Here is a 24,720-nt window from a genome sequence, read left to right on the forward strand (position 1 = left end):
CCTAAGCATTTCTGGTCTAAGCAAACCTAACACAGATGATGATTCATCGCACATTATTTATAGAAACAGATGACCTCTGATCACACAAATAGTCGTGCTCGAGGAAGTTAGACCCAACTCTGTTCTTATAGCCTGTATAGGAGTGACTTTGGAAAGACCCAGGATGCGACGCCAAATATTTGCCGCCAGACGATTGGCCCATTGCTCATGATTGGTTAGTAACATTCCAGTGCAAAAGAAAAACGTATTCGTTTTTGACGGTAGAGTGTTATAATTCCAATCAAACTATAACCTGCACTGGAGATTACACATTTTCTTTATGAATAACATTATAGCAATGGTCTTAGAATGGCATTATCTTAAAGCCACAGATTCAAGTGGATGGACTTTGACCCCATACCCAAGATATCTATAATTACAAACACGCTACAAGGACACCCTGAAGTGACGATCCTCGATTTTCGTGCCTAACTTTACCAAAGTACATACATTTTGATTTATCCAGGTTAAGAGCCAAGTTGTTGGATCTTGCATATTCAAACACTGCATTAGCACTTCTGCACATACCAACCTCCGAAGTGTCAAAAATAGCCAGGTATTTGACGTAGGTGAGATATAAGACTTTAATTGCACCCATTTTGGGAGGAAAGTTGTGGATATTAGCTAAATACTCATCTATGTCTGACATCAACAAATTAAACAAAACAGGGGACAAAATGCACCCCTGTTTTACACATCTGGTGATTTCTATCGGTACAGAAAGCTCCCCCATACTATTCAGCTTCACTCGTGCAACAGTTTTTTCATGAAGTAATTGACAGGCCAGGAGTTAATCATAAGGCATCTTCAACTTCTTTAACATTTTCCATAATAATGAGCGGTCAATTGTATCGAATGCGGAAGCGAAATCCACAAATAATATATGAAGTGGTAAAGAGGATTTTGCTTGTGCTTGTCTTATTAGGGAATTGAGGTTACATACAGTATAATTAGCTGATAGACCCTTCCGAAAGCCTGTGTGCTAGCAACAAAGGATGTGATTTTAATCAATCCATTTTTAAATTTTCGGAAGAAGACACGTGGCAAAAATGTTACTTGAAACATCTAAAAGGGATAAGATCTTATAGTTAGAGGGGTCATCAATTTTACCTTGCTTTAAAATTGGGATAAAGTAAGACTCATTCCAGGAAACTGGGATTTCCCCCAACTCCTCAATTTGTTTGAAAAGAGTTAGTAGAATGTCTGGCCAATGTTTGTGATTGGCTCTGATAACAGGATTGGAAACACTGTCCGGGCTCGGGGCTCTAGATTATTTTAGGTAACCTATGAGGTTGATCAGATAATCCTTATCAAAGTACAAGTCTAATGGATGGCGCAGTAAAGTGATGTAAGTAGTTTTAACAGCAAATTTGTTACCCAAGTACAATTCCCAGGTATTACTGGGAATAGGATTTGCTAGGCCAGACTTGGGCTGTAGACAATTGTTATTATATAACAACCACAGATGTTTGGTATCATGTTGATGTATAACGTTGTATAAATCCCTCCAGGCTTTTGTATGGGAGGAGAGGCGATACCACTTTATCCAGGAACTATATCTATTTTTGAGCTTCCTGATCAGGGTAAATGTGTTCAGTTCATCACTTTCTGAATGTTTCCCTTTTCTAATGTCCTGCCTCAAGTTTTTTTTTCTTTGGACTATACATTTATCATAACGGTAGATAGTATTTTGACCAGAAGGAGACTTCTGCAATGTATGCTTTGGGTAATGAGGGCCTGAGGATTTTTATCACGTCACCGAATCCTGCTGTGGAGAATAGGGATGAGGGAGAGGGTGTGGTTATGCCATCCAAATATCAACAGGTAAAACCAACGTGGTGTTAGAGCATGTTTAACTTTTTCTCACTGAAACAATCTGAGGAAGTAAATGTTGATAGTTACATGCTGCTCTTAGGAGGCTCATACCAGCGTGCACCTTTCCTGGGATCAGGAAGGGTACCTCTGAAATGGAGGCTGTGAACACTGTCTAAGTTACATTTGCTTAAAAAAAATGAAATAGTGCAGAAGGGGGGAAAGCGCACAAGGCGATTAGAGATTCATTAGTATAAGCAATTAGTATTCAAATATTTTTATACTTCGTCGCACTCTTGAGTAAAAATATTGTTTCTGCCCCCCCTACAAGCTATTACGTTTATATTGTCTATTGAAAGCAGTCAGCATCATCCCTTTTTAAAAGGCCTCGCTATCCCCCCAGGACATGCTTTTGAACCCTGTAGGGGGCCAGTCCCACAGTTTGAAGACCACCGGACAGGCAGGAAAGAGTTCATGATATGAAATACATTCATAAGAGCCAAATATTAAAACTTTTAGCTGTCTATCCTCAGATATGTCTTTCTGATGTGTTCTTGGCATGCCAACTATATTCTGCAGAATGGTCTCGCGGCACAAAATGCTGGCACCAGACCTGGTGCTTGGACCCGTTGTGGAGCCTATGAAACACACAGCCGGCGAGCCACAGCAGAGAAGAACGAGATCTGGTGCAGGTGTCCCAGCACATGGAGCTGGAAACACCGGACCATGAAGAGGATCGCAAGGAAATGCAGAGCCACCGCCAAAACCCTGCTAGCAGCTGGTAGTCAAGGAGCACCCACTCCAACTAAGCCAAAGGAAGGGGACGAAGCAAGACCCAGCCACCTCCTCGACCTGACCAACCAGAGGAGCACTAACTGGAGGCAACAGGTACGTGGTTGCTCAGGTGAGGTGGGCAGCACGGTTGATCCACATGACCCCAAAGTGGGGTGAAACACTAATGACCCAAGGGTGGTGTGAGAAACAAATGACCCCAAAGCTGGATCAAAGCCTGATGACCGCAAGGCAGGGTGAGAACAAGCACATCACAAGACTGGATAAACAACATGTGACCGGACCCCAAGGCGGTTCAAAAGTAAAGCAGCCCTGAGGCGGGACAGAAAGAGGAAGACCCCAATGTAGGGAAGGAAACCTGAGACCCCGGGGGGCGGGGGGTAAACAATAGGAAGAGTGGAGAGGACATTATTGGAATCCTTCAATTAGAAGCCCCGGGGACAACCGGGTACAAGACTTACAAATCCCAAGGGCATCAGAGGCTGGGGACCGGTACAAACTATATGATAAGTGAAAAAAGTAGAGAGCGAAAGAGGGAAGAAAGGATAATGACTTAAAGTGAACTCTCAACCCAGGATAAGGATGAGCTGAAATAGATAGTGCCTCATTACCAGTTGGGCAGTATTCTGGTGGCAAAACTGCCAGCATACCGCCAAACAAATTTACTGTTACCGCCACTTGGTCTGGAGGAATTACCACTGGTTTACAAGTGGTGGTGGCGGTGTTAGTCCCCATTAATTTAGAGTCCATATGACGCCATTGAGGATTTCTGTGGAATTACTGCAGCAGTAATTCCATCGATTTTGCCTATTTATATGCAGAAAGTGGGAGGATTTACCTCCAGCATAATGCTGGAGGTAAATCCCCCACTCCAGGGCCAGGAAAAGTGGTGGTAATTTCCCACACCGCCATACTCGTAATATTCTTTTGTTGGCTGAACCACAGGGCGCAGGACCCTTTGCAAGGAAGAAACCGAACAGTGGGTCAGAAGCCAACCAGCATTCAAACCTTGTGCCAGAAGCCATAACCTTGTGTTCTTATAGTTTGTTTCTTTTTGTATTAGCGGTTGGAACAGAAATGAGGGAAGATTAGGATATCTGGATGACGGGCGAACATTATGTTGTTGGACATCCTGACGAGCACTTGTTTGACTTCTTTCTTTTCTTTAGAATAGGGCCCAGACAGGGAGAGAAAGGATTACTTTGAATAAACAGAACAATCATTCAAAATGCCACCTTCTCCATCTCCTGATTCTGACTTATCACAGTGGCAGTACGCCTAGTTCCGTTGTGCACTAACATCATGACAATGGGAGTTGCATAGTGTTCGCAGCTGCTGATGTCACATAGAGGGACGCATGCCATGATTTATTGCCACCAGAGCGCTTAACCTTAGGGCCATCATACAGCAGATTAGATTATCACAAGTGCGGCTGGGGACCATTACAGGTTCATAGATATTAATTTCATGAAATGTGAGTGAAGAACCACGGAAATAAATAGTTTAATACATCGATATATGGTGTAATGCTGAAGTTTTAAACACGTGAGTGCACCCCTCCTTTAAGACCAAAGAGAACCCCCCTAACAAGCAGAAAAGGATAGACAGCAGTCATTCGGAGGGGTCCGGGTGTCCATGGTTAACGAACAAGATCGTGGCTCCAGTTTCTGGCCAGAAGCAGAACCCTGAACATGGATCTTGTTCTGTGCTGTGTATGCATTCTCAAGTATCTGTGTGGTCCACCGCTGACACCGAGGAGGGGAAATTGAGAATGCATCTCAGCTATTGCCTTAAGGCGATGAGAGAAGCATGTGGTAGGGAATACCATTACCTGGTGCCTGACTGCAAAATGGTGGACCCCATTTTAAGTACTCCTTTCCGGAGCCATAAGTCAACAATCATTAATGCAGACCTCGGTAGCTACGCCTGGATAGCGGTAAGGACATACAACCCTCTGACAATCACACCGCCAGAATAGTGACGGTGCACAGGTGTCTCCACAGAAGCCCTTATAGCCACACATTGCATCAGGTCCCTGTTATAAAAAGAGGGCTAGATGTGAGAGAGATTGTGGGAGTATGGAGTCCAAGAGACAGTGTGGAGTCATGGGAAAGACTGATATGGTGGGTGGAGTCAGGACGGGAGAGAAGGGAAAGGAAGTTGTTGGAGGAGTGAAAAACCAAGAGTGGTGGAAAAAGGAAAGAGAAGGAAGGCATTGCAGGAAGGAGTGAGATGGTCAAGGTAGACGATAAAGGAGAGCCAGAGAAGGAAAGAGGAAGTTATCAGGGTTCTATCATATTATCAACAGTCATTTTTACGATTGGTGTTTTTATGAATACATTTTGCCGAAAAAAGTCATAGACATTTTTATTTCTTTATTTTTAGAGGGGGTTTCCGCCCCTAAACCACGACCCCCCCCCCCTAATATTTCAATGATTTATTTCGGCAAAGTGTAGTCGTAAAAACAACAGCCGTAAAAAATGAACGTCGATGAAACGACATTGTGCCATTATCGGAGGAGTGTAGAAGAAGTATCAAAGGTTGAGGTGAACCAAAAGGTCAAAATCAAACAACCAACATAGGCCAAGCCAACAGGGCCGAAAGATAGATGAGGTGCTGAGAAGCAGGTTACAGAGCCGGTGGGACCTGAGCTGCAGTGCAGTGACTTGACAAGCACTCAGAGCAGGTGTCCAGTCAACTGGTCGACAACAAACTGGTCGACTGCAATTTGGTCGACACCATTTGGTCGAATGCCAAATGGTCGATTTTTTTTTTTTTTATATATATATATGTGTTTTGTGGGTTTTCGTGTGGGGAAAAAAAAAAAAAAGAAAAAAGGGGGTTGGGGGGGGGGGGGGACCCCCCCCCAAAAAAACAAAAAATGGGTAAAAAAAAAAAAAAAAAAATTCGACCATTTGGCATTCGACCAAATGGTGTCGACCAATTGTCCTGTCGACCAAATGTTTTCGACCATTTGACTGGTAACCCTCAGAGCAGGTAGAGACTATTCAACCTCGGCCCTCGATTGATAGTGCCGCCTCCTAAAATCCCAATAAGAGAATCGCTAAGAGAAAGAAAACGTTGATGTGTAGCCAGGAGCCAGCGTCCACACTCTGGCAGCAATGGCAAGTCCACGAAGGACAATAAACTTGCTGGCTAAGAAGCCAAGCCAACCCAGCCAAGAGCCACATCGAAAGGGCTCTACGCGACTATGATCCAGGAAGGCTCTTGGAAGAATCTGAGCCAGGAGGGCCCCTCGCAAATCTAAACCCAGAGGTTTCTTGGAGAACATAAGGCAGAGGGATTTTGCACGAATCTGAACCAGACAGGTTCACTGACGGCCAGATGGCACACCTGAGAGCCTTGTGCCAGTGGCAGGCTGGGGAGATGTCAGTTGCAGTGGTGAGCTCAGAAGTATTCACATTGCCCTTGGCATGAAGATGGGATGAAAATGAATCCAGGACTAGTGAGGAAGAAATCAGTGACCATTTTGAAGCCAACGTTCACCAGTGCCCAGTGACCACATCCCAGAAGGGCTGACATTTGCCAGGTCCATGCGACCACAGCCAGGAGGGTCCAGAAGGAAGGAGTCCCAGGAATCACATCCCTACAGAACTATGCCTTATTCCGATCCTTTGTTGTCAGGTGCTATCACCCTGACCCCAAACTACTACATATTAGGACTCAGGTCCATGGTCCTAGCAGGGACATAACTCTGTGCCTTATGACCATTTCTCCACATGTTTTGCTGCTCTTGAACCTTCAGTCTCTTTCACAGAGAATCAACCACTTGTGTTTTCCCTTACCCTAACCCGTCCTCTGCTTTTGAAACCCAAATATCTTACAGGAGTGTCCCAGTCTTTTGATGATCCCACATTGTGTGACAACTTTTTTTGATTTTGGGCCCCCATTCGGCCAATTCTCTCTGTCACGGTGGGCTCGGCTTTTTCTCTTCTCTGGTTTTGACAAGCTGTGGTTGTGGACTAGGTCTGCAGCATTCCATCTCTCCTGCCAGCCTCCTTTGGCCTTCATTGCTTCCTTTGCAGGGCTTGATGGCATCCATGTGATTTCTCTTCTGCGCTTCTGTGCTCACCAACAGCATTTGAAGCAGGTTTACTTCACAGCACCAACACATCTGGTCTACTGCGCACACTTCCTGCTTCTGCTGCATCTATGGAGGACACAAATCCTTCATCTTGATCTACCTAACTGTCCATCCCTATTCATTGTCATGGGCATAAAAGAAATACTCTGCATCTCCTGGCCTGTTTTCTGTTGAGGTCATGATATTTTAAAATGGTTTTCTGTGGGCACTTCCTCACAGAAATAGTCCTTTCCAGAAAACATAATGCTAGTGACACTCTATGAAAAAGAAACAAAGGTACTTTTAGGAATCTAATGTCCAGGAGTACTGCTATATATAATATCACACCTACAAATACAACAGGGAGTGCTTGCAAATATACAATCAGTAATACACATTTAGAAGGGATGGTAACATTTCAACCAAACAATGAGGCACGAAGCTATACTTTTACCGCACCGAAATGAACCCAAGATTGCCAGAGCCATGATCAGTGCTGCAAGGGAGGTCCCATATCCCACGGTGTACAAAACCTTCAATTTGGTATAATAGGATGTCTAAAAAAGGACAAAAGAAAAAGACTGATTTGAGTTCATGGAAGGGTTTACTACACTCCTTGAAAACCTGTGGGCTGTTCTGATTTTGGCATAAAATCACAATCGTTATGGCGGCCTCAGTAAGAATGGCTACAATTATCTTTCTAGATACTTTCTCTAAGTTCTGCATACGCACAGACCTTTTGTCTTCGCCTCTATGCCACTCAAGGAAACTGCATGCCTTCTCACAAAAAGTACCCTGTTGAGCCTTGATTTGCGGTCAGTTAATACCAGCGTGGGATTTCAAGTACAGACAGTGCAATATTAAGCATTTGATAGTGAGTTATAAAGTAACATTTGAAAAAGGCCAGCATAAAGTCCAGAAATGAATCAAGCTAAAATACAAGTAAACAGATGAATAATACAAAACCTTAGGCCGAGGGGTAACAGAAACTCTTGCTCTTTGCTTCAGGTTCTGGAGGAACGGTGGTGGAACGGTGCATGGCTGCTGGTGACTACTAGATGACCAGGAACCTGCTATCAGCACGACCTTCACGAGGAAACTCCCGGTAGCAGTATTAATTGTGATTGCTTCACTTAGTGGTGCACCACAATTGCCTCGAAATTCCTCATGTTTGACAAATGCAATGCTGGTTTATCCGTCCTCCACGCCCAGGGGTTTGGGGCAATTTGACCAGAAGATCTCTGTGATCTAGGCTCTCACAGGCATGAGTAACCTGCATCGGTGGACACTGTGCGGCTAGTGCCACACCCATCCGCTGATGGTGGGGCATAGCAGGATTATTGCTGGAAGTTCTTTTTGGCTATATCCGTTCTTATACACCTGCATCCACTGTTGAATAGTTGGGTGGCTGTTGTGCCTGAACATCGAGTAGCCAGTAAGAGTGCGGTGCATTCCTAACAGTGGATTGGTCATTCCCCCCTCATCCCCGCAGAGCTGTAGTCACGGTGAGACAGATGAGAAATAGGTTAAGAGGACCAACTTGCAGCACTCACTGACTTTCTGTCCTTTGGTGCTAGAGAACAAGCAAGTTCTGGTCATACCAAAGTGATCAGAACAGTGTGGGAACAGGAAGCATCAGGATTAGCATGGGAGCTGTGGTAAAGTCCCCTGCCTTGCATTACTGGTGGATAGTGGGCTGTCTAAGGGGCTGGGTGCAACCACAAGCCGGGTGATGCTAGGATCAAGGATTGTGTGGGGAGTATCCCTCCTGGTTAATTCCACCTTGATACGCAATGCAGGCATGGGCTCCTCATATCACTATTTTAGATGCTACTGTCCCTTTAATGGAATAGGTTATGAGAGTCATTCCTGTGGAACTGGCAACTCCTTCATTCTCCACTCTGCGCGTACAGTTCCAAAAATCACACCCAAACGCACAGGGAAAGAGTGGGCCTGTACTTATACAGAAAATTATAGCAGTGAACTGGCCACCTAACAGGTTTTCCACAAACATACAGGAATATTTTAAGTGTATTTGCATTCATATTGCGCTCACCAGAAAGTGAATTGGCGCTTCACACTGACAAGGTAAGGAAAGGGAAAGGGAAGAGGGGAAGGGAGAACAGGCCAACGCGGCAAGGGGTTGGAAAGAAACAGCACAGGAGTAAGCTACCAATCCTGGAGGATGAGCAGGCCGTTAAGGAGAGGTCGGTTTTGATTGCAGGCCGGAAGCAATGGCTCTAAGATGAGGTAGTAGGGAGTTTCATAGGCGAGGGCCAAAGACAGAGAAACATCGATCTCCGTTGCTCCTGCATTGAGAATGCCTGGATTACGGATGGTAATTCTTATTTACCCAGTTCTGCTGCCTCTCACAGTCCTTACAGATTGAATGTGACTTTGCCTTCCAGACGGTTCCTACGTTGACCCCTTTTGCACTTTTCCCACTATCCCACCTTCCCCCTAATCCACTTGTCCTTTTGAAGCTAAGGGCAGACACTGGTTATTTGAGCACTTATGATTTTGATACTGATATCCATACACAAGTATATACAACTAGCTTTGAGGGCAAGTATAGGTTTTGACACAGACCGACACTTACTTTGGACATCCTGACATAGACTATCCTTGGTTTTGTTTTGGTAGGGAAATGCCCCTTAGTCTAGGGAAATTTAGGCCTTTTTCCAACCATCCTTTTGATATAATAAAAGCACCAAGAGAAAACCTGAATTCATTTGTCTGTGCCTGCTTCATGATGCCTTCACAGTACCTGTTCAGGCAATCTGCAGCTTGACTCAGTGTCGAACACTTCCATCTGGAATTCTTGTAAGGCTTTCCAGATTGCTGTCAATTCCCTTTAATTGGAGGAGCGTGAGGTTTCCCTCAAGGACCAAAGCCCCTAAAATGAGAGGGACTCCAGGGTGTCCCCCCAACTCTTGCAGCTGGCATCTGTCATAATCGTCACCACCGGGTCTGGATCCTGTTGAACCATCCCGCCCCAGTGTCACGACCCTCACCCAAAACCCCCTCTGGCAAACCCATTGGCCAGGTGGAGCCAGGCCTCGGGCCTCTAGAGCCTGGCACCCTCTTCCAAAACCCTCTTGGGGCCAGTCCTGGTGCCTATGGCGCCAGGCTCATACACCATGAAAAACAATGTGCTTGGGAACTACTTTATTGTGTTGTCAGCCAACATGGAGGCATCCACGTAGCTTGGTTCCTCAGAACCAAGCTATGTGGTCTAGTGTTTTGGGTATAGCAGCCTAGGGACTACTTTACCTGGATTATTTTGTTGGGGCTATTTAAACCGCACCCGAGCAAGACAACACGCTTCCCGTTACTTTGCAGACTGCAACGTGACGCTCACCGTGTCCAGCTGTACTCCCGAACCTCGGAGAAGCAGAACCTGCATGGAGACAAAAGGAACATCATTAGCAGCAGCATCTTACCTGCAGTCTTCATCTTAAGTTACTCGCAGATCCTGAGAACAGCTTTCCTTGGATCTGCACGCCTCCCAGACTGCACGACCTGAAAGAGGAAGATAGAGGCAACATTAAGAAAGCAGAAGAGACATTGCAAATTACGAACTGCTCAAAAGGCTTACCTGGCTGGTCGCCTCTCGGCTGGCACCACTCCGGAAAATTCCACACGTGCTGAAGAACACCACAACCTGCAAGGAAAGAAGATAAAACAGGTTAGCAAAGGCAAGCCATCGCAGCGCTGCGCACAGCACTTACTTAACGCATCATAGCGCTCTTAAAGCGCCATCATTTACCAGCGGGGCTCAACCAAGCCAGTTCGCCGCGCTGAAGCTCCGCATACCCGAGACATTATTAAACAAGAGAGGCATGCAGGATAGCAACAACACTAAAGAACAGCAATAAGACCTACCTGAACGATATCAAACGGGCCGGCGTCAGTGAAGTAACTGGACCGCACAGGCCCACGAAAGACAAGGCGCCCCTGCAAGAAGGCAGGATGGAGAGCACGCCTAACTCTACAGCAAAGTGAGGAGAGGGCCCCTGAGGGGCTGAAATCATACGGGGGTGGAGGGAGGATACTTACCCCTGTCGGCCAGTCCTGAACACAGTCCTCCTGTATTTTCAGGCAGACCCTTCCCCGCAGACCACATCTGGGCAAAACTGAGAAGCATACCAGCGAGTAACCCGGCTGGGTGGCGTACCTGTGGATACCAGGTGAGCGTAACACCCAGAGGATTCTGATGCTGCTGCCACCAAACCAGGGAATTCCGAACCTCTGCAGTAATTGGTATTGGCTTCTCGCAGTGCTTGGAGTCAGGAAACCAATGTGGAAGAATGTGGCAGACAATGAGTTTTAAATTACATCGGGTCCATGTGACTGGTGCTGTGAAGGCCACCATATTCCCCTTCAGCCTCAATCAAAGGCTTGCTGTGGGTGTGTGAAGATTGGTCAGATCTACCAGCTGTTAGTGGATCTTGGTAATTCTGCTCACTGGCAGAACCACTCTGCGAGGTCAGTACAAAGTGGATCCAAATAACTGCAAGTCCTGTGTTGGGAGCAGGTATGACTTCCTGTAGTTTATTTTGAAGCCAAGTGCTTGCAGAACTTTGGAAACTGGGGTTGTGTGCAGGATAGAAACATCTATTGAGGATGCCTGGACAAGTCAAGGTAGGAATGAACCATGATCCCTTCCTCGTGTAATAGTGCGACGATGGGAGCCAGGATCTTTGAAAACACCCGAGGGGCTGTGGAGAGGCTGAAAGGTAGCCCTTTGAACTGGAAGATGCTCTGGTCTAGAGCAAACCATAGAAAGGGTTGATGACACTCCCTGGTCGGTACTTGGAGATGTACACCCTCCAGATCGCTTGCTGTGAGCCAATCTTCTTGATGGACAGTCAGAATGGCCTGCTAAGGAGGGATCATGTGGAAAGGCTTCTACTCCATATAGTAATTTAAACCCTGGAGGTCGAGGATGGGATACAAATCTCCAGAGGGCTTCTGCACCTGGGCAGTTATGGAAAAGAAGCCGGGCTTTGCTGTCTCTCTACCGTTGCAGATAGTGTTTTTCATTAAAAGATCCACCACTCCCTTGAGAAGGACCTGAATTTTGACTGGATTCTTCAGGAGATGAGTCAATTACACCTTTGAGAAGAGAGGTTGCTTTCTGAATTCGAGAGCATAACCTGGGTATAGAGTGATCATAGTGAAAACAATCACAGATAATACAATAACAGCGAATAGAGAACAGAGAAAAAGCATTGAACATGTTTAAAAATATATATAGGGGTGGGGTAAAGGGCTAAAAGAGGGGGGTTGGGATAGGTTAAACAGATAGGAAATTTGGGGTTTGGGGTAGGGGCGGTCCCAAATAGAAAAAGGAAAAAGAAATCAATATTTCTTTCTCTGTTTTCTATTCACTGTTATTGTCATTCACTGTTTTCTATTAGGTAAAATCACATAGATCCCATAACCTGCTCTGACAATCTCCCAAGCCCAGGCATCTCCATCATCCTGCCACGGCTTGCTGAAGAAGAGAAGACGACTCCCCTCCCCCCCACTGGGATGGAACAGGCATATTGGAGTTGACTTGGATGAGGTTGGGAACCCTTTGGGATGACGTCTCCTGTTTCTCACCCTAAATGTACCTCGGGATACTGCTCGGAGGGGGAAGGTACTGAGGCACTCTGAAAGGAAGCCCAGGAAGTAAAAAAAAAGCATTCAATTCCCTCTGTAGGACAGGACGTGCTTAGTGTCGTTAAATAACTTCTCTGAGAAGGAGTCCAATTCAGGTCCGAACAAAAAAGATCCATTAAATGAAAGTTTCAATGAAAGGGCCACCTCCACCGTCCAATTCCTTAGCCGCAATTGTTGTTAGGCCGCAATGGACGAGCTACCCCCTGATGCAGCTGCTCTAAGGATGTTGTAGTTAATGTCAGACAGATATTGTAACTGGCGCTCCATCATTTCCAGCAGAGGGGCAATGTCCGTCCCCCCCTGATGGGCAGAAAATAGAAACTGGAAATCCAGTAGAAGCGATTGAGCTGTGCAACTGCCATAAATTCCAGTCCGAGGGATACGTTTATGGCTGAGTATGTTCACCTGAAGGCCCCATCAATTTTCTTTTCTACTGGTTCTGCCAGCGTGGCCTCATCCGGGGTGAAACAGTTTGGTCCAATCAGGTCCCCCAGCTGCTCACCCAGCTTCACATGGCCTGGATACTTTGAGGCCGATTCATGGAATAATTAGCGCGGCGCAAGTGGGCAAAAACGTGCGAATCGCAGTGGAATAGCGAAAATCGCAGTGAACGTGCGAAAATCGCACGAAAAGCAGCGCACGTCGATTCATGGAAGGCCGTGCGCGAGAAAACCAGCGGATGTGCGATAAAAAGTGCGCGGCGCACGTTAGCGCACAGGCCATCTAACAGCGTGCGCCAGGTCACTGCGAAAATCGCACAGGCCACAGCGAAAATCGCACATAGCGCGGCGCACGCAACAAAAGTAGGCGGAACACGGGCGTAACACTCGGAATGGGGAACAACTTGCCAAAACGTGGGCATCACGGGGGAAGTACAGGGCACAAGTGCGCGGAACGCCCACACGCTCGCCTACAACACGTATTCATGGAATAGAATAGGGGAAAAAAGCGCACGCTCAAACCAGCGCACAGGCACAAACACAACCGCCACAAGAAAGCAGGCGGTAGCGTCTCTGCGGCTGTAAGAAATGTGCGCCAAAAGGTGCGCCAACTAATCGCACCTATATACTGCCATGATGAATGTCCCATACTGTGGCCCTCCAGGAACAAAGACGTGCAAAGGGGTACCCACAAACACGGACACCCGCTGACAAAAAATACGTGTGCGTGTATACCGGGGTGCGCGGGAAGTCTAACACGCGATTTCAGCAGGGTACGTGCATCACAGGGGTTCGCGTGAAGTTTAACACGCGATCGGGTCTGGGGGAGCGGGCTACGTGTATTTCTGGGGTGGGCGGGAAGTTCCACACGCGAATAGGCTGGGCGCATGTATTCCAGGGGTGCGCGGGAAGTTCCACACGCAAATAGCCTGGGCGCGTGTATTCCAGGGGTGCGCGGGAAGTTCCACACGCGAACAGACTGGGCGCGTGTATTTCAGGGGTGCGCGGGAATTTCCACACGCGAACAGCCTGGGCGCGTGTATTTCAGGGGTGCGGGGGAAGTTCCACACGCGAACAGCCTGGGCGCGTGTATTGCAGGGGTGCGCGGGAATTTCCACACGCGAACAGCCTGGGCGCGTGTATTTCAGGGGTGCGGGGGAAGTTCCACACGCGAACAGCCTGGGCGCGTGTATTGCAGGGGTGCGCGGGAAGTTCCACACGCGAACAGCCTAGGCGCGTGTATTTCAGGGGTGCGCGGGAATTTCCACACGCGAACAGCCTGGGCGCGTGTATTTCAGGGGTGCGGGGGAAGTTCCACACGCGAACAGCCTGGGCGCGTGTATTGCAGGGGTGCGCGGGAAGTTCCACACGCGAACAGCCTAGGCGCGTGTATTTCAGGGGTGCGCGGGAATTTCCACACGCGAACAGCCTGGGCGCGTGTATTTCAGGGGTGCGGGGGAAGTTCCACACGCGAACAGCCTGGGCGCGTGTATTTCAGGGGTGCGGGGGAAGTTCCACACGCGAACAGCCTGGGCGCGTGTATTTCAGGGGTGCGCGGGAAGTTCCACACGCGAATAGCCTGGCCGCGTGTATTCCAGGGGTGCGCGGGAAGTTCCACACGCGAATAGCCTGGTCGCGTGTATTTCAGGGGTGCGCGGGAAGTTCCACACGCGAACAGCCTGGGCCCGTGTATTTCAGGGGTGCGCGGGAAGTTCCACACGCGAACAGCCTGGGCGCGTGTATTTCAGGGGTGCGCGGGAAGTTCCACATGTGATTTCACAGTGTGGGTCCTCCCAGGTGTACCCTGTACACCCTCCACGGCCCCTGCAGGCAGCCCACACCACAGGGGACTACCCTGCATCCCTGGTCATGTCCCGCAGGCAGCCCACCCACCATGGGCATGCCCCCCAGCAAAGGCACATGTCTCCTTGAACTATTGAACACCAACTCATGTCCCCTTGCACCCCCACCCCCCAGCACTGTGGGGCACCTGCCAGCAGGCCCCCACCCATGTCCAACTCATGTCTCCCACCCCCCCCACACCCCAGCACTGTGGGGCACCTGCCAGCAGGCCCCCACCCATGTCCAACTCATGTCTCCCACCACCCCCACCCCCCAGCACTGTGGGACACCTGCCAGCAGGCCCCCACCCATGTCCAACTCATGTCTCCCACCCCCCCCACACCCCAGCCACCAGGGGCACCCTCCACCAGGCCCCCACTCATGTCACCCACCACCCCACCCCCCAGCAGTGCAGGGTCACCCTCCACCAGGCCCCCACCCATGTCCAACTCATGTCTCCCACCCCCCCCACACCCCAGCACTGTGGGGCACCTGCCAGCAGGCCCCCACCCATGTCCAACTCATGTCCCCCACCCCCCAGCACTGTGGGGCACCTGCCAGCAGGCCCCCACCCATGTCCAACTCATGTCCCCCACCCCCCCCACACCCCAGCACTGTGGGGCACCTGCCAGCAGGCCCCCACCCATGTCCAACTCATGTCTCCCACCCCCCCCACACCCCAGCCACCAGGGGCACCCTCCACCAGGCCCCCACTCATGTCACCCACCACCCCCACCCCCCAGCACTGTGGGGCACCTGCCAGCAGGCCCCCACCCATGTCCAATCCATGCCCCCCTGCACCTGGGTCCCAACATTCCCCAATCATGTCCGTAATGCCCATCCTGCCCTGCCAAAAGGCCCAACCAACTATCACACCCACCCACATATCAAAGGCAATTACATGTTACACCCCCAATGTAAATAATGCAATTTAACACATGTCTGTCACACACAATGGCTGCAAGTGAATGACAAAACACCCAACATGATATGCCTGAAAGCAATGAGATGATACGACACATTGAAGAATAAAAAAATATTATGTATTGAACAGCAAACAAGAAAAAACACAAAGCAAATCAAACTAAACAAGAAGAATGTCCAAGAAAAAATTCTGAATTATTAAAATAAGGAAATTAAGAAGATCATCCTGGGTCCATGAGCCCTACCAAATTAAACCTAACTGACTACTAACTAAAAAGTGAACTATATACAAAAAAGTGGTGCATTGTCCAATCGCAACCAAAAAAAATTAAAAAAAACAAAGGAAACCTAACCCTAACTATACAACTATATAGAAAGGCAGCGGGCTATTCGGACGGCTCACTGGTTGTTGTCATGGGCCAGGGCATCATCGAACTCCTGGTCAATGGCTTGGAGGCGGGCATGTTCCCTGGCCCCGAGGTCCCGCAGGGATAACGCAGTGTCCAGCTCTAACTCCCTGCGAAGACCCTCGAGGCACTCAGCCCGCCTCAGCGCCCTCCGCATGGAGTCCTCCGCCCTGACCATCGTGAGCCGTTCCTCCTCTGCCCGCTGCCGCTCCGCACCTATCCGCTGGCACAACCTCTCCCACACGGAAGCCACTCCCATTCCAGGGTTCTCCTGCCCTCCGGCCGATGCCTGCACCCCCGATGTTGATGGCCCCGAGCCATGATGCCTCCCACGTTGAGCCTGCTGCTGCCTCCGACGCAACTGCCTGTGCCAGCACGACGGCATCCAGGCTGATGGAAACCACCGACGCCGTCGTGCACGTGCCCTGCCCGATGATGCCGTCACATCCTCCATCTGCTGGGGTCCAGTTGCTCTGGTGTCCACCCCTGCTGGATCTCTGACTCCCGACTGTGGCAGGGATGGGATCCCCACCGAGCTGGCTGCATTGGTCGGGGCAGGTCCACAGGGGGCCCTGGTGGCATCTGGGCTGGAAGACGGCAAGGAGAACGACTGGTGGATAGCCTGCACAGAGGAGGAGAGGGCCGCCACATTGGCCAACACATGCAGGAAACCCCCGAACATGGCCGATCCCAATTGGGCCACGTCGGCACGGTGCACTTCGTGATGACGTGCGTGCTCCTCCCGGGAAGCACGCACGGCATCACGAATCACAGCCGTGCGCATCGCGACCCCAATCAGGACCTTCTCCGCACGGCCAGGGGTTCCCACGTCCGCAGGTGGAGGGGAGTCAGGTGACATGGACATCCCCACTACCTGCGGACGGGCCTGGGACGGGGCATCCCTGCTGGTGCATGGTGGTGCACTCACAGGGTCAGGGACAGCGACATGCACAGGCCCCTCCACGGTGACCTGTGCTGCCTCCTGCCCCTGGCCCTGGACTGCACCACTTGCACCAGCAGGGATGCCCCCACCAGGCCCCATGTGTGCCCCAGTGGCGGCCTCCTCCTCCTCTGTGCAAACCACCAACCTGGATGGCTCCTCACCGTCTCCCACCGTAGCAGGCCCCTGTGGGGGCTCACCCACCCCTTCCGCTGCAGCCGTGGGGGCATCCCCGCCGCCTTGCTCCACAGCGCCGTCTCCGCCCTCTTCTTCACTAGCCGCTGCGTAGAGGGAGACAAAGAACACAAGCATCAGGGCACTGTACAATGGTCCCCTAGACAGGAAGCAATAGCAGATGAGCACCACTGTCAAAGTACACTTCCATCATGTCCCTCCACAACACATGGGTCAGTCCAGGCAAAACACACACAGTAACAGGCATGGTGCATGCCATGGACATTTCCATGCATGTCCAATGGACTCTTGAAACATTCAATGATATGTAACTCACATGCATCATGCCTCATGCCCATCACATGCACACACTTCACCTCAGTCACATCCATCTGGCCCCAAACACACCAAACACAGCGGTTACAAGGGTAATTTGACTGCTTTACTGAATCTTTGCATTGTCACACACATGTGTCATGCATCCATGGCATGCACAAGTCACAGACACGCAGGTCAGGCACACAGACATGGCTACCATATATGTACCTGGCATCAGCACCCATCCCTCACCCCCACCCATGTCCACGTACAGAGACTGGCATGCTCTCATGTTCTAAATCTGAATAGGGCTCCCCATGCGGCATTTCAACACATGCAACAACCATGTGCATCAAACATCACTGGTCGCACATGCATTACCATGATGTCCCTGCACACATACATGCATACATGGCCTATGGCACACATACAGGCAAGTATCATAGAACCAGCACACCGCAACATGCCCTGTCTCACACAGTAATGCATGGACACTTACCGCTCAACTCCAGACGGGCCTCCCTCTCAAGGATCTGGGCGTGGAGCGCTGGGCGTACGCGTTCCAGGACCCTCATCTGGATGGAACTCATGCGGCCCCGGCCCCCCTCCACGAGGCGCCGGGCCTTCACAAGGGTCCTGGACCTCAAGTCCTCCCAGCGCTTCTTGATCTTCAGGACGTCGCGGGTTGCCACCCCCTCCGCGTTGATGGCAACCACACAGTCGGCCCAGATCCTCTGCCGTCCTTCCCTGCTGGCGCGGGACGATCCAAAGAGGGCATCATACTGCCCCAGGACATGCTCCACCAGGACACCAACTTCGGTGACAGTGAAGCTGGTGCCCCTCTGCCCCTCTGGCCTGGGGTTGCCACTGGTGCCAGATGTTGAAGTGCCCGACATGGCAACCCCAGAGGCAGGTGTGGGTGGGCAACTGGGTCCTGGGGCTGGGCTGTGGAGCGATGTAATACCAGTCGGGAGTCTTCTGTTCCAGCAGGGGTGGACACAGCAACTGGACCCCTGCAGATGGCTGATGTGCAGGCACCAAATGGCAGGGCACGGTGGCAGCAGGCAGGCAGGCAGGCAGGCAGCAGCAGATGGCACGTGGGAGGCTGCTCGGGGCACTGGGGGGCAGTAACTCGGCCTTCTGGGCAGGAGCGTGGGCTTCCGTGTGTTTTCGCGTGGCCAGCTTGATACGGAGTGATTTGGCACGTGAAAATCCTGCACGTCAGCGTGAAATCCGAGGAAAGGCCCTTAGCGCGTAAGCGCGTCAGCACGCATACGCGATTCTATTGGACCAGAGTCCCTCAGCGCGTAAGCGCGTCTGTGACGTGACCCGCACGGGTGTTCCCCACTCAGCACGTGATGACGGGGCACACGTGGAGATACTGCACGTCAGAGTGTCATCGCGTGTAATTGGACAAAAGTGCGCGTACACGCGATTGGCCTATGTACGTGTATTTAATGGGTGCGCGGCCACTTACACACGCAAGTACGTCAGCGAACCTGTATCACGTGGTGCGTGTGAATTTCCGCACGCTATTGGACTGGGAACTGGTTTCCAGGGGTGCGCGGGTCACACGCTGTATCCCGTGGTGCGTGTGAATTTCCACACGCTATTGGACTGGGAACTGGTTTCCAGGGGTGCGCGGGTCACACGCTGTATCCCGTGGTGCGTGTGAATTTCCACACGCTATTGGACTGGGAACTGGTTTCCAGGGGTGCGCGGGTCACACGCTGTATCCCGTGGTGCGTGTGAATTTCCACACGCTATTGGACTGGGAACTGGATTCCAGGGGTGCGCGGGTCACACGCTCGCCTAGAACACGCGCTAAGCATAAATTGCGGACTTTAACAATAACAAGCTCAGACGCCAGGATGAACATACCGTTCCTAGCAGCAGTGGCAGTGGGCTACCAAAGGAGGAGGAGGAGGATAGTCAGGGCCAGAATATTCACACCCAGAACCAGCCTTTTCGGGATGCCTGATGACCAGGTGTATGGGAGGTACAGGTTTCCACCACACATCATACTGGACCTGGTGAGTGAGTGGGAGGATGACCTCACATCACCCACCCTGTGCTCCCAAGCACTCAGCCCCCTGGAGAAGGTCCTCAATGTACTGCACTTCTTAGCCACTGGATCATTTCAGCGGACAAGTGCCATAGTGGGTGGGGTGTCACAGGCCACCCAGTCACGCTGCCTACACCAGGTCTTGAACATCATGACTGCACGCCCATCAGTCCGCAGGCACATATACCTGCCCAGAACACCTGCAGAAAGGCATGCTGCCGCCCTGGATTTTTACGCAGTGGCACGATTCCCCAAAGTGCTAGGTGCCATCGACTGCACCCATGTGGCTCTACGTCCCCCCAGGGCATCTGAGCACATCTATAGGAACCGCAAGCACTGGCATTCCATCAACGTGCAGGTAGCATGTAATGCCAAGGGAATCATCACCTCAGTATATGCCAACTATCCCGGCTCCACCCACGACAGCTTCATTTACCGAATGTCCACCCTAAGCCGGGACCTAGAAGCTGGGCGGCATGGCGATACATGGCTGCTTGGTGAGTATGTATGCCACTGCACATGCATGCATGTTGGATACTGAGCAAGGTCACAACCTCACCAATGATACCAATCCCCACCTCCACAGGGGACAGTGCCTACCCTCTCAGCCCCCACATGATGACGCCAATTCGGAACCCCACCACGCCACCCCAGGTAAGATTTAACACAGCCCACATTACAACCAGGGGCATAGTGGAGCGCACATTCGGAGTGCTGAAGTCACGCTTTCGCTCCCTTGACCGTTCTGGCGGGCAGCTGTTATACGCTCCCCCAGTAGTGTGCAAGATCATAGTGGCAGCATGTGTCCTGCACAACGTTGCAACACGCCGGGGCCTGGCCGTGGACATGGTGGTGGCCCCACATCCCCAACCACATGCACAGCCGCTGCGCATGGGAGGGGAAAGGGCACGGGGGGAGGCAGCCCGTACACAGCTAGTGGCTAATTACTTCACATAGAAATCACACCCCTGTGGAGTGCACACTGCCCTGGCACATTCCATCTGACAATCAATGATGACTCAACCTGACACTGATCCTGAATGTGTGGAGAATGAACCGGGAATTCCATGTCAGCCTGAGATTGTTCACCTGGAAGTGTCACAATGTGTGCATCCCTACCCACACAGACACCACCAATGCAGTTTTGTGAAGTTACACATTGAAGCAGCTAAAATGAATACCCACTTGCAAAATGCAACATGAGGACAGTGCCATGTCAGCCAACCCAACCCCAGCACTGCCACACGACACACCGTGCCATGTCATGCTAATTGCAGGTAAACAAAGTAATCCCCACAACATGACATCACTCTCACTATGTACAGTGGCACTATTAGAAACCTGCAACACCTGAAATGCTCACAGCAATGCCGGACCAACAACATACTTGAGCACGTAGTACCATAAACATGACATCAAAAATGTTACATATTAGTAGTCTCACCACCTGGAAATGCCTGCACTCCCACCACTACCAACTGTGCAGTGTTGGCGCAATGTAGAGTTGTAGGTGCACTGCTGCCAACATGGTCCCCATCGCCAGACTTGAGGTCCTTGTGTGGACTTGAGGAAGGGACCTGCAAATTGGGAGGTAGACACAGAAGAAGAGTTACACATCAATGCAACATGCAGTGTACAACACAACAGCAATATGCACTATGAATGTATACACAGTATTGACTACAGACTGGCCACACAGCTCATGGGAGTCCAACGTCACTGTGTAATTCACTGTCACTTGGGCACACCCTTTGCAAGCCCATGGAAACGGGAAGCAGGAGGGGTGTGTGTGACTCAAACCCAAGCATCTGAACCAAATACATTACAAGCCTGCATGTGCCCAGCCACAATGCAGCGTATGCCCACAGGAACCACGGAAGCCAACAGATCGGAGCCAACAGATCGGAGCCAACAGATCGGAGCCAACAGATCGGAGCCAACAGATCCTCCCAAAAAAATTGGGAATAAAAGAAATCAAAATAAAAATAAAAATAAGAAACAATCAAAAATGGCCATTGATGGGCCCGGGGGGGTTGGGGAGGCCACCCAGGAGGTCCGAGGACAGGATGCACACCAGAACCCACCTGCGTGGATCCTGGGAAAATAAAACACCTCCATGGGCTCATGGCCCACACGGCTACCCTATTGTGGGAGTGTCACTGCTGTCGCTATTATCACCCTGTGCAGCTGCATCCGGAGGTGGTTGCACTATGGGAGGCAGCCCACGCAAGGCCCTAGTCTGCTCCTCCATGGCTGCAAGCATGCGGGTGTGGTAGGTCTGGTTCTGGAGGATGAGTGTGCGGAGGTCCCCATGCAACAACTCACGGGATGCCCGGACCTCCGCCCTCGTTGCCTGCATCTCAGCTGAGAGCGTACGGGTGAGACGCTCCAGCTGCTGTTCTGTCCTTTGGTGTGTTGAAGCCTCAAGCTCAACAAGAGTCGTCCTGAGGTGTAGGAGCTCCTGCCTCAGGGCTTCCCTGTGGCCCTGGGACTCAATGGAGATGGCCTCCTGCAGAGTCGCCAGTGCCGCCCGCCTGTCCCTGTTGGACCCCAACATGTCCTCCCTGTGTGACTGGCAGATGGAGTCAGTTGCCTGCTCTAGTCGCTCCATCAGCCTTTCTGGGGGGACAATGGAAGTGGCCACCCTATCCATGGCCTGAGCCATCATCTCGGATGATGCAGCCTGTTGGGTAGCCATACCGTAAATGGATTGCTCCCATGCGGTATTGCCAGGTGGCGTACGGCCACCACGTCGGCGGGCACCACACCTGTCTGGGGCAAGGCGAACTGCGCCTTGCTGTGCCGGCACTGCCTGAGGCTGCAGGACTGCATTCCCCCTCTGATCTGCTGGCCCAGGAACAGGATCAGATGTCGCGGAGTGTGACCCTGCATCCGTAACCACCGAAGGCGTAGCTGCCAACACTGACATCCCCATGGAGGGTACTGACCCTGGTGCAGGTGGGTGAGACAGAACAGAATCCCTCCCTGGAACACTCACCAGCGACGGCACGTAGGTCTCATCCGAATCAACACCTGAGTACAGCTCGGGGGAGGTGCAGCCAGAGACACCCCTTGAGAGCACGACCTGCAGCACTTGTGGGTTCTCCCCCACCACCACACCACGTCCCTCACTGGTGGTTGGTCGGCCCTGGGACACCTCCTGGGTCTGCACCATCTCCACAACCCCAGCAGTATCAGGTGCGTCTTCCCCTGCAAAGACATGAAAACAAAGTAATGGAAACAGGCATTAGCACCATGGCACACATTGAGGGCTGAGAAGCAAGAGAACCAGTACTTGATTGACATGTCCCACATGACTAAAACCCTCCCATGCATGCACCCTCACTGCGTATGAAGTGCAGGCAAACGGCACACACTGATGACACCAAGATGGAAGATGAACAAATTTTCTGCATGCTGCCTGGCAGTGGCATCACACATTGGCCTGTGATTGGCAGGTGAAACACACATGCCATCACACAGATGGCATGTACCATTGCTATTGAGTGAAGATGGAGAGGAGGGCAGCACCTATTCATTCAGTCCAGTTCCCGCATGTAATAGCTTTTCTGATTCTAACAGGTCAGATTTTTCACCTGGAGCTGCCAGTCTGTAATGGTCAAATTGCACAGGGACATGTGTGTACAAATGATATCCAGGTAACAAAGTCACTCCCCTTTACCATACCCATGTCAGACATGTGACTAGTGGACAGCGACATGCCTAGTGAAAGTGGTGGAATGCAAACAAACTGACTGAATGAACAGTGAAAAATAAGCAAATCTGTTGTGTCAAGGTGACACTTCAAGGGCAACTGGCGTGCAGTTGTGCTAGATGTCTACTGTTGGCAGAAGGGATACTGCTATGGCCAAATGCAGCTGCGCAGGAAGTATTGCATGAAGCACATGGCTGACCCATACGACTGAGGCGCACACACTCTCACCTGGCACCCAAACAGAAGCCCTCACACACACACCATGCACATGTATGACACACACATGCATGTGCACTCACCGGACAATGCCTCGTAATCAGCCAGATCTCCCACGCCTTGGATCTGTTCCTCCGTGACGTAGGTCCCAGCGACTGACTCATGTGGAGTGAGTTCCATGTCTACTACTGGCGACCCACCTCCAGTCACTAGAGTTGCGGCATGACTTGAGGCCAGCTTACTCTTTGCCCTGCGCTTTAGGTCATTCCAGCGCTTATAGCAATCATTGGCTGTGCGCCTCACGATTCCAAGGGCACTTACGATGTCCGCAACGGTCTGCCAGTGTGCCTGGCGTTGTGCAGGTGTGGTCTTGGATCCTGCAACAATGACCATCTCGTTGTCATGTCCGGACACATACTCGACAAGTGCATTCAGTTCGTCATCCGTGAAGCTGGGCTTCCTGGACGGGCCGGACTGTGTAGCCGTGTCTGGGGCATCAGCCTGTGCCGGACGAGCACTCTTCCTCTTCCGCTTGGAAGGTGGTGGTGATCCTGAGTGTCCTGCGCCGCTCTGGACACTAGGGGCAGGAGCCCTGGTGGACTCTGTATCAGGAGTGTGGGATTGCACACTCAGCATGGGAGTTGGTGCAGGCATTGGCTCGAGTGTGATGGTGTCAGGGGGAATGTCAGCAGCATGGACTAGGACCGACACTGTCCTGGCTGGGTGTGTGAGGGCTGGGGTGGATGGAGCCGCAGCTGCCCCTGCAGCCACTCCGCCCTGCCTCCTTGGTGCAGCGGATGACCTTGCTGCCCCAGATCCACGTGGCATGATGGCATCAACGTGCACCAGCGCACGTGTCGTAGCCCTGCTGACCTGGAAGTCAGCCATGGAGTCAGCCAGGTCTGGTGCCACAATGGGCTGGTCCAACAAGGGCTGAGCATGGATGGTGTCAGCCACTTCAGCCTCAACGGGAGGGGGGGGGGGAGGGGGGGGGGATGATGGGTGCCCTTGACTGGTCCTCCACACATGGGGGGACAGGCTCACCCTGCAAGTTACGACCACGTCCCCTACCGGATCCACCACGGCCACCACTTGTGGCTCTTCCACCTTTGCCACCCTTACGGAATCCTCGCCTCCCAGCCATGGCACTGATATTAATGTGCGTATGGGAGTGGCTGTAGACAATTGTCCTGGGCAATTGGGGGTCAAAGGGGTTGGGTACCAGATGGTAATTGTACCCTAGTGCTCTAGCACGGCTGATTGTAACCCCTGGGGAAAGATG

At 51.2% G+C, this 24,720-nt stretch overlaps 1 protein-coding gene across 1 annotated transcript in view; it reads right to left on the reverse strand.

Annotated features, from left to right (window-relative positions):
• The window catches only part of SCTR (secretin receptor), a 590,525-nt gene that overhangs the window by 169,946 nt on the left and 395,859 nt on the right, over positions 1-24,720 (reverse strand). Inside the window, exon 5 of the mRNA XM_069616610.1 lies at positions 7,187-7,284. Within this exon, the coding sequence (XP_069472711.1) occupies positions 7,187-7,284 (98 nt within the window). The remainder of the gene's footprint in view (positions 1-7,186; positions 7,285-24,720) is intronic.

This window comes from Ambystoma mexicanum, chromosome 9, assembly GCF_040938575.1.
Source record: "Ambystoma mexicanum isolate Mex_15411 chromosome 9, UKY_AmexF1_1, whole genome shotgun sequence".
NCBI classification, from domain to species: Eukaryota; Metazoa; Chordata; class Amphibia; order Caudata; family Ambystomatidae; genus Ambystoma; species Ambystoma mexicanum.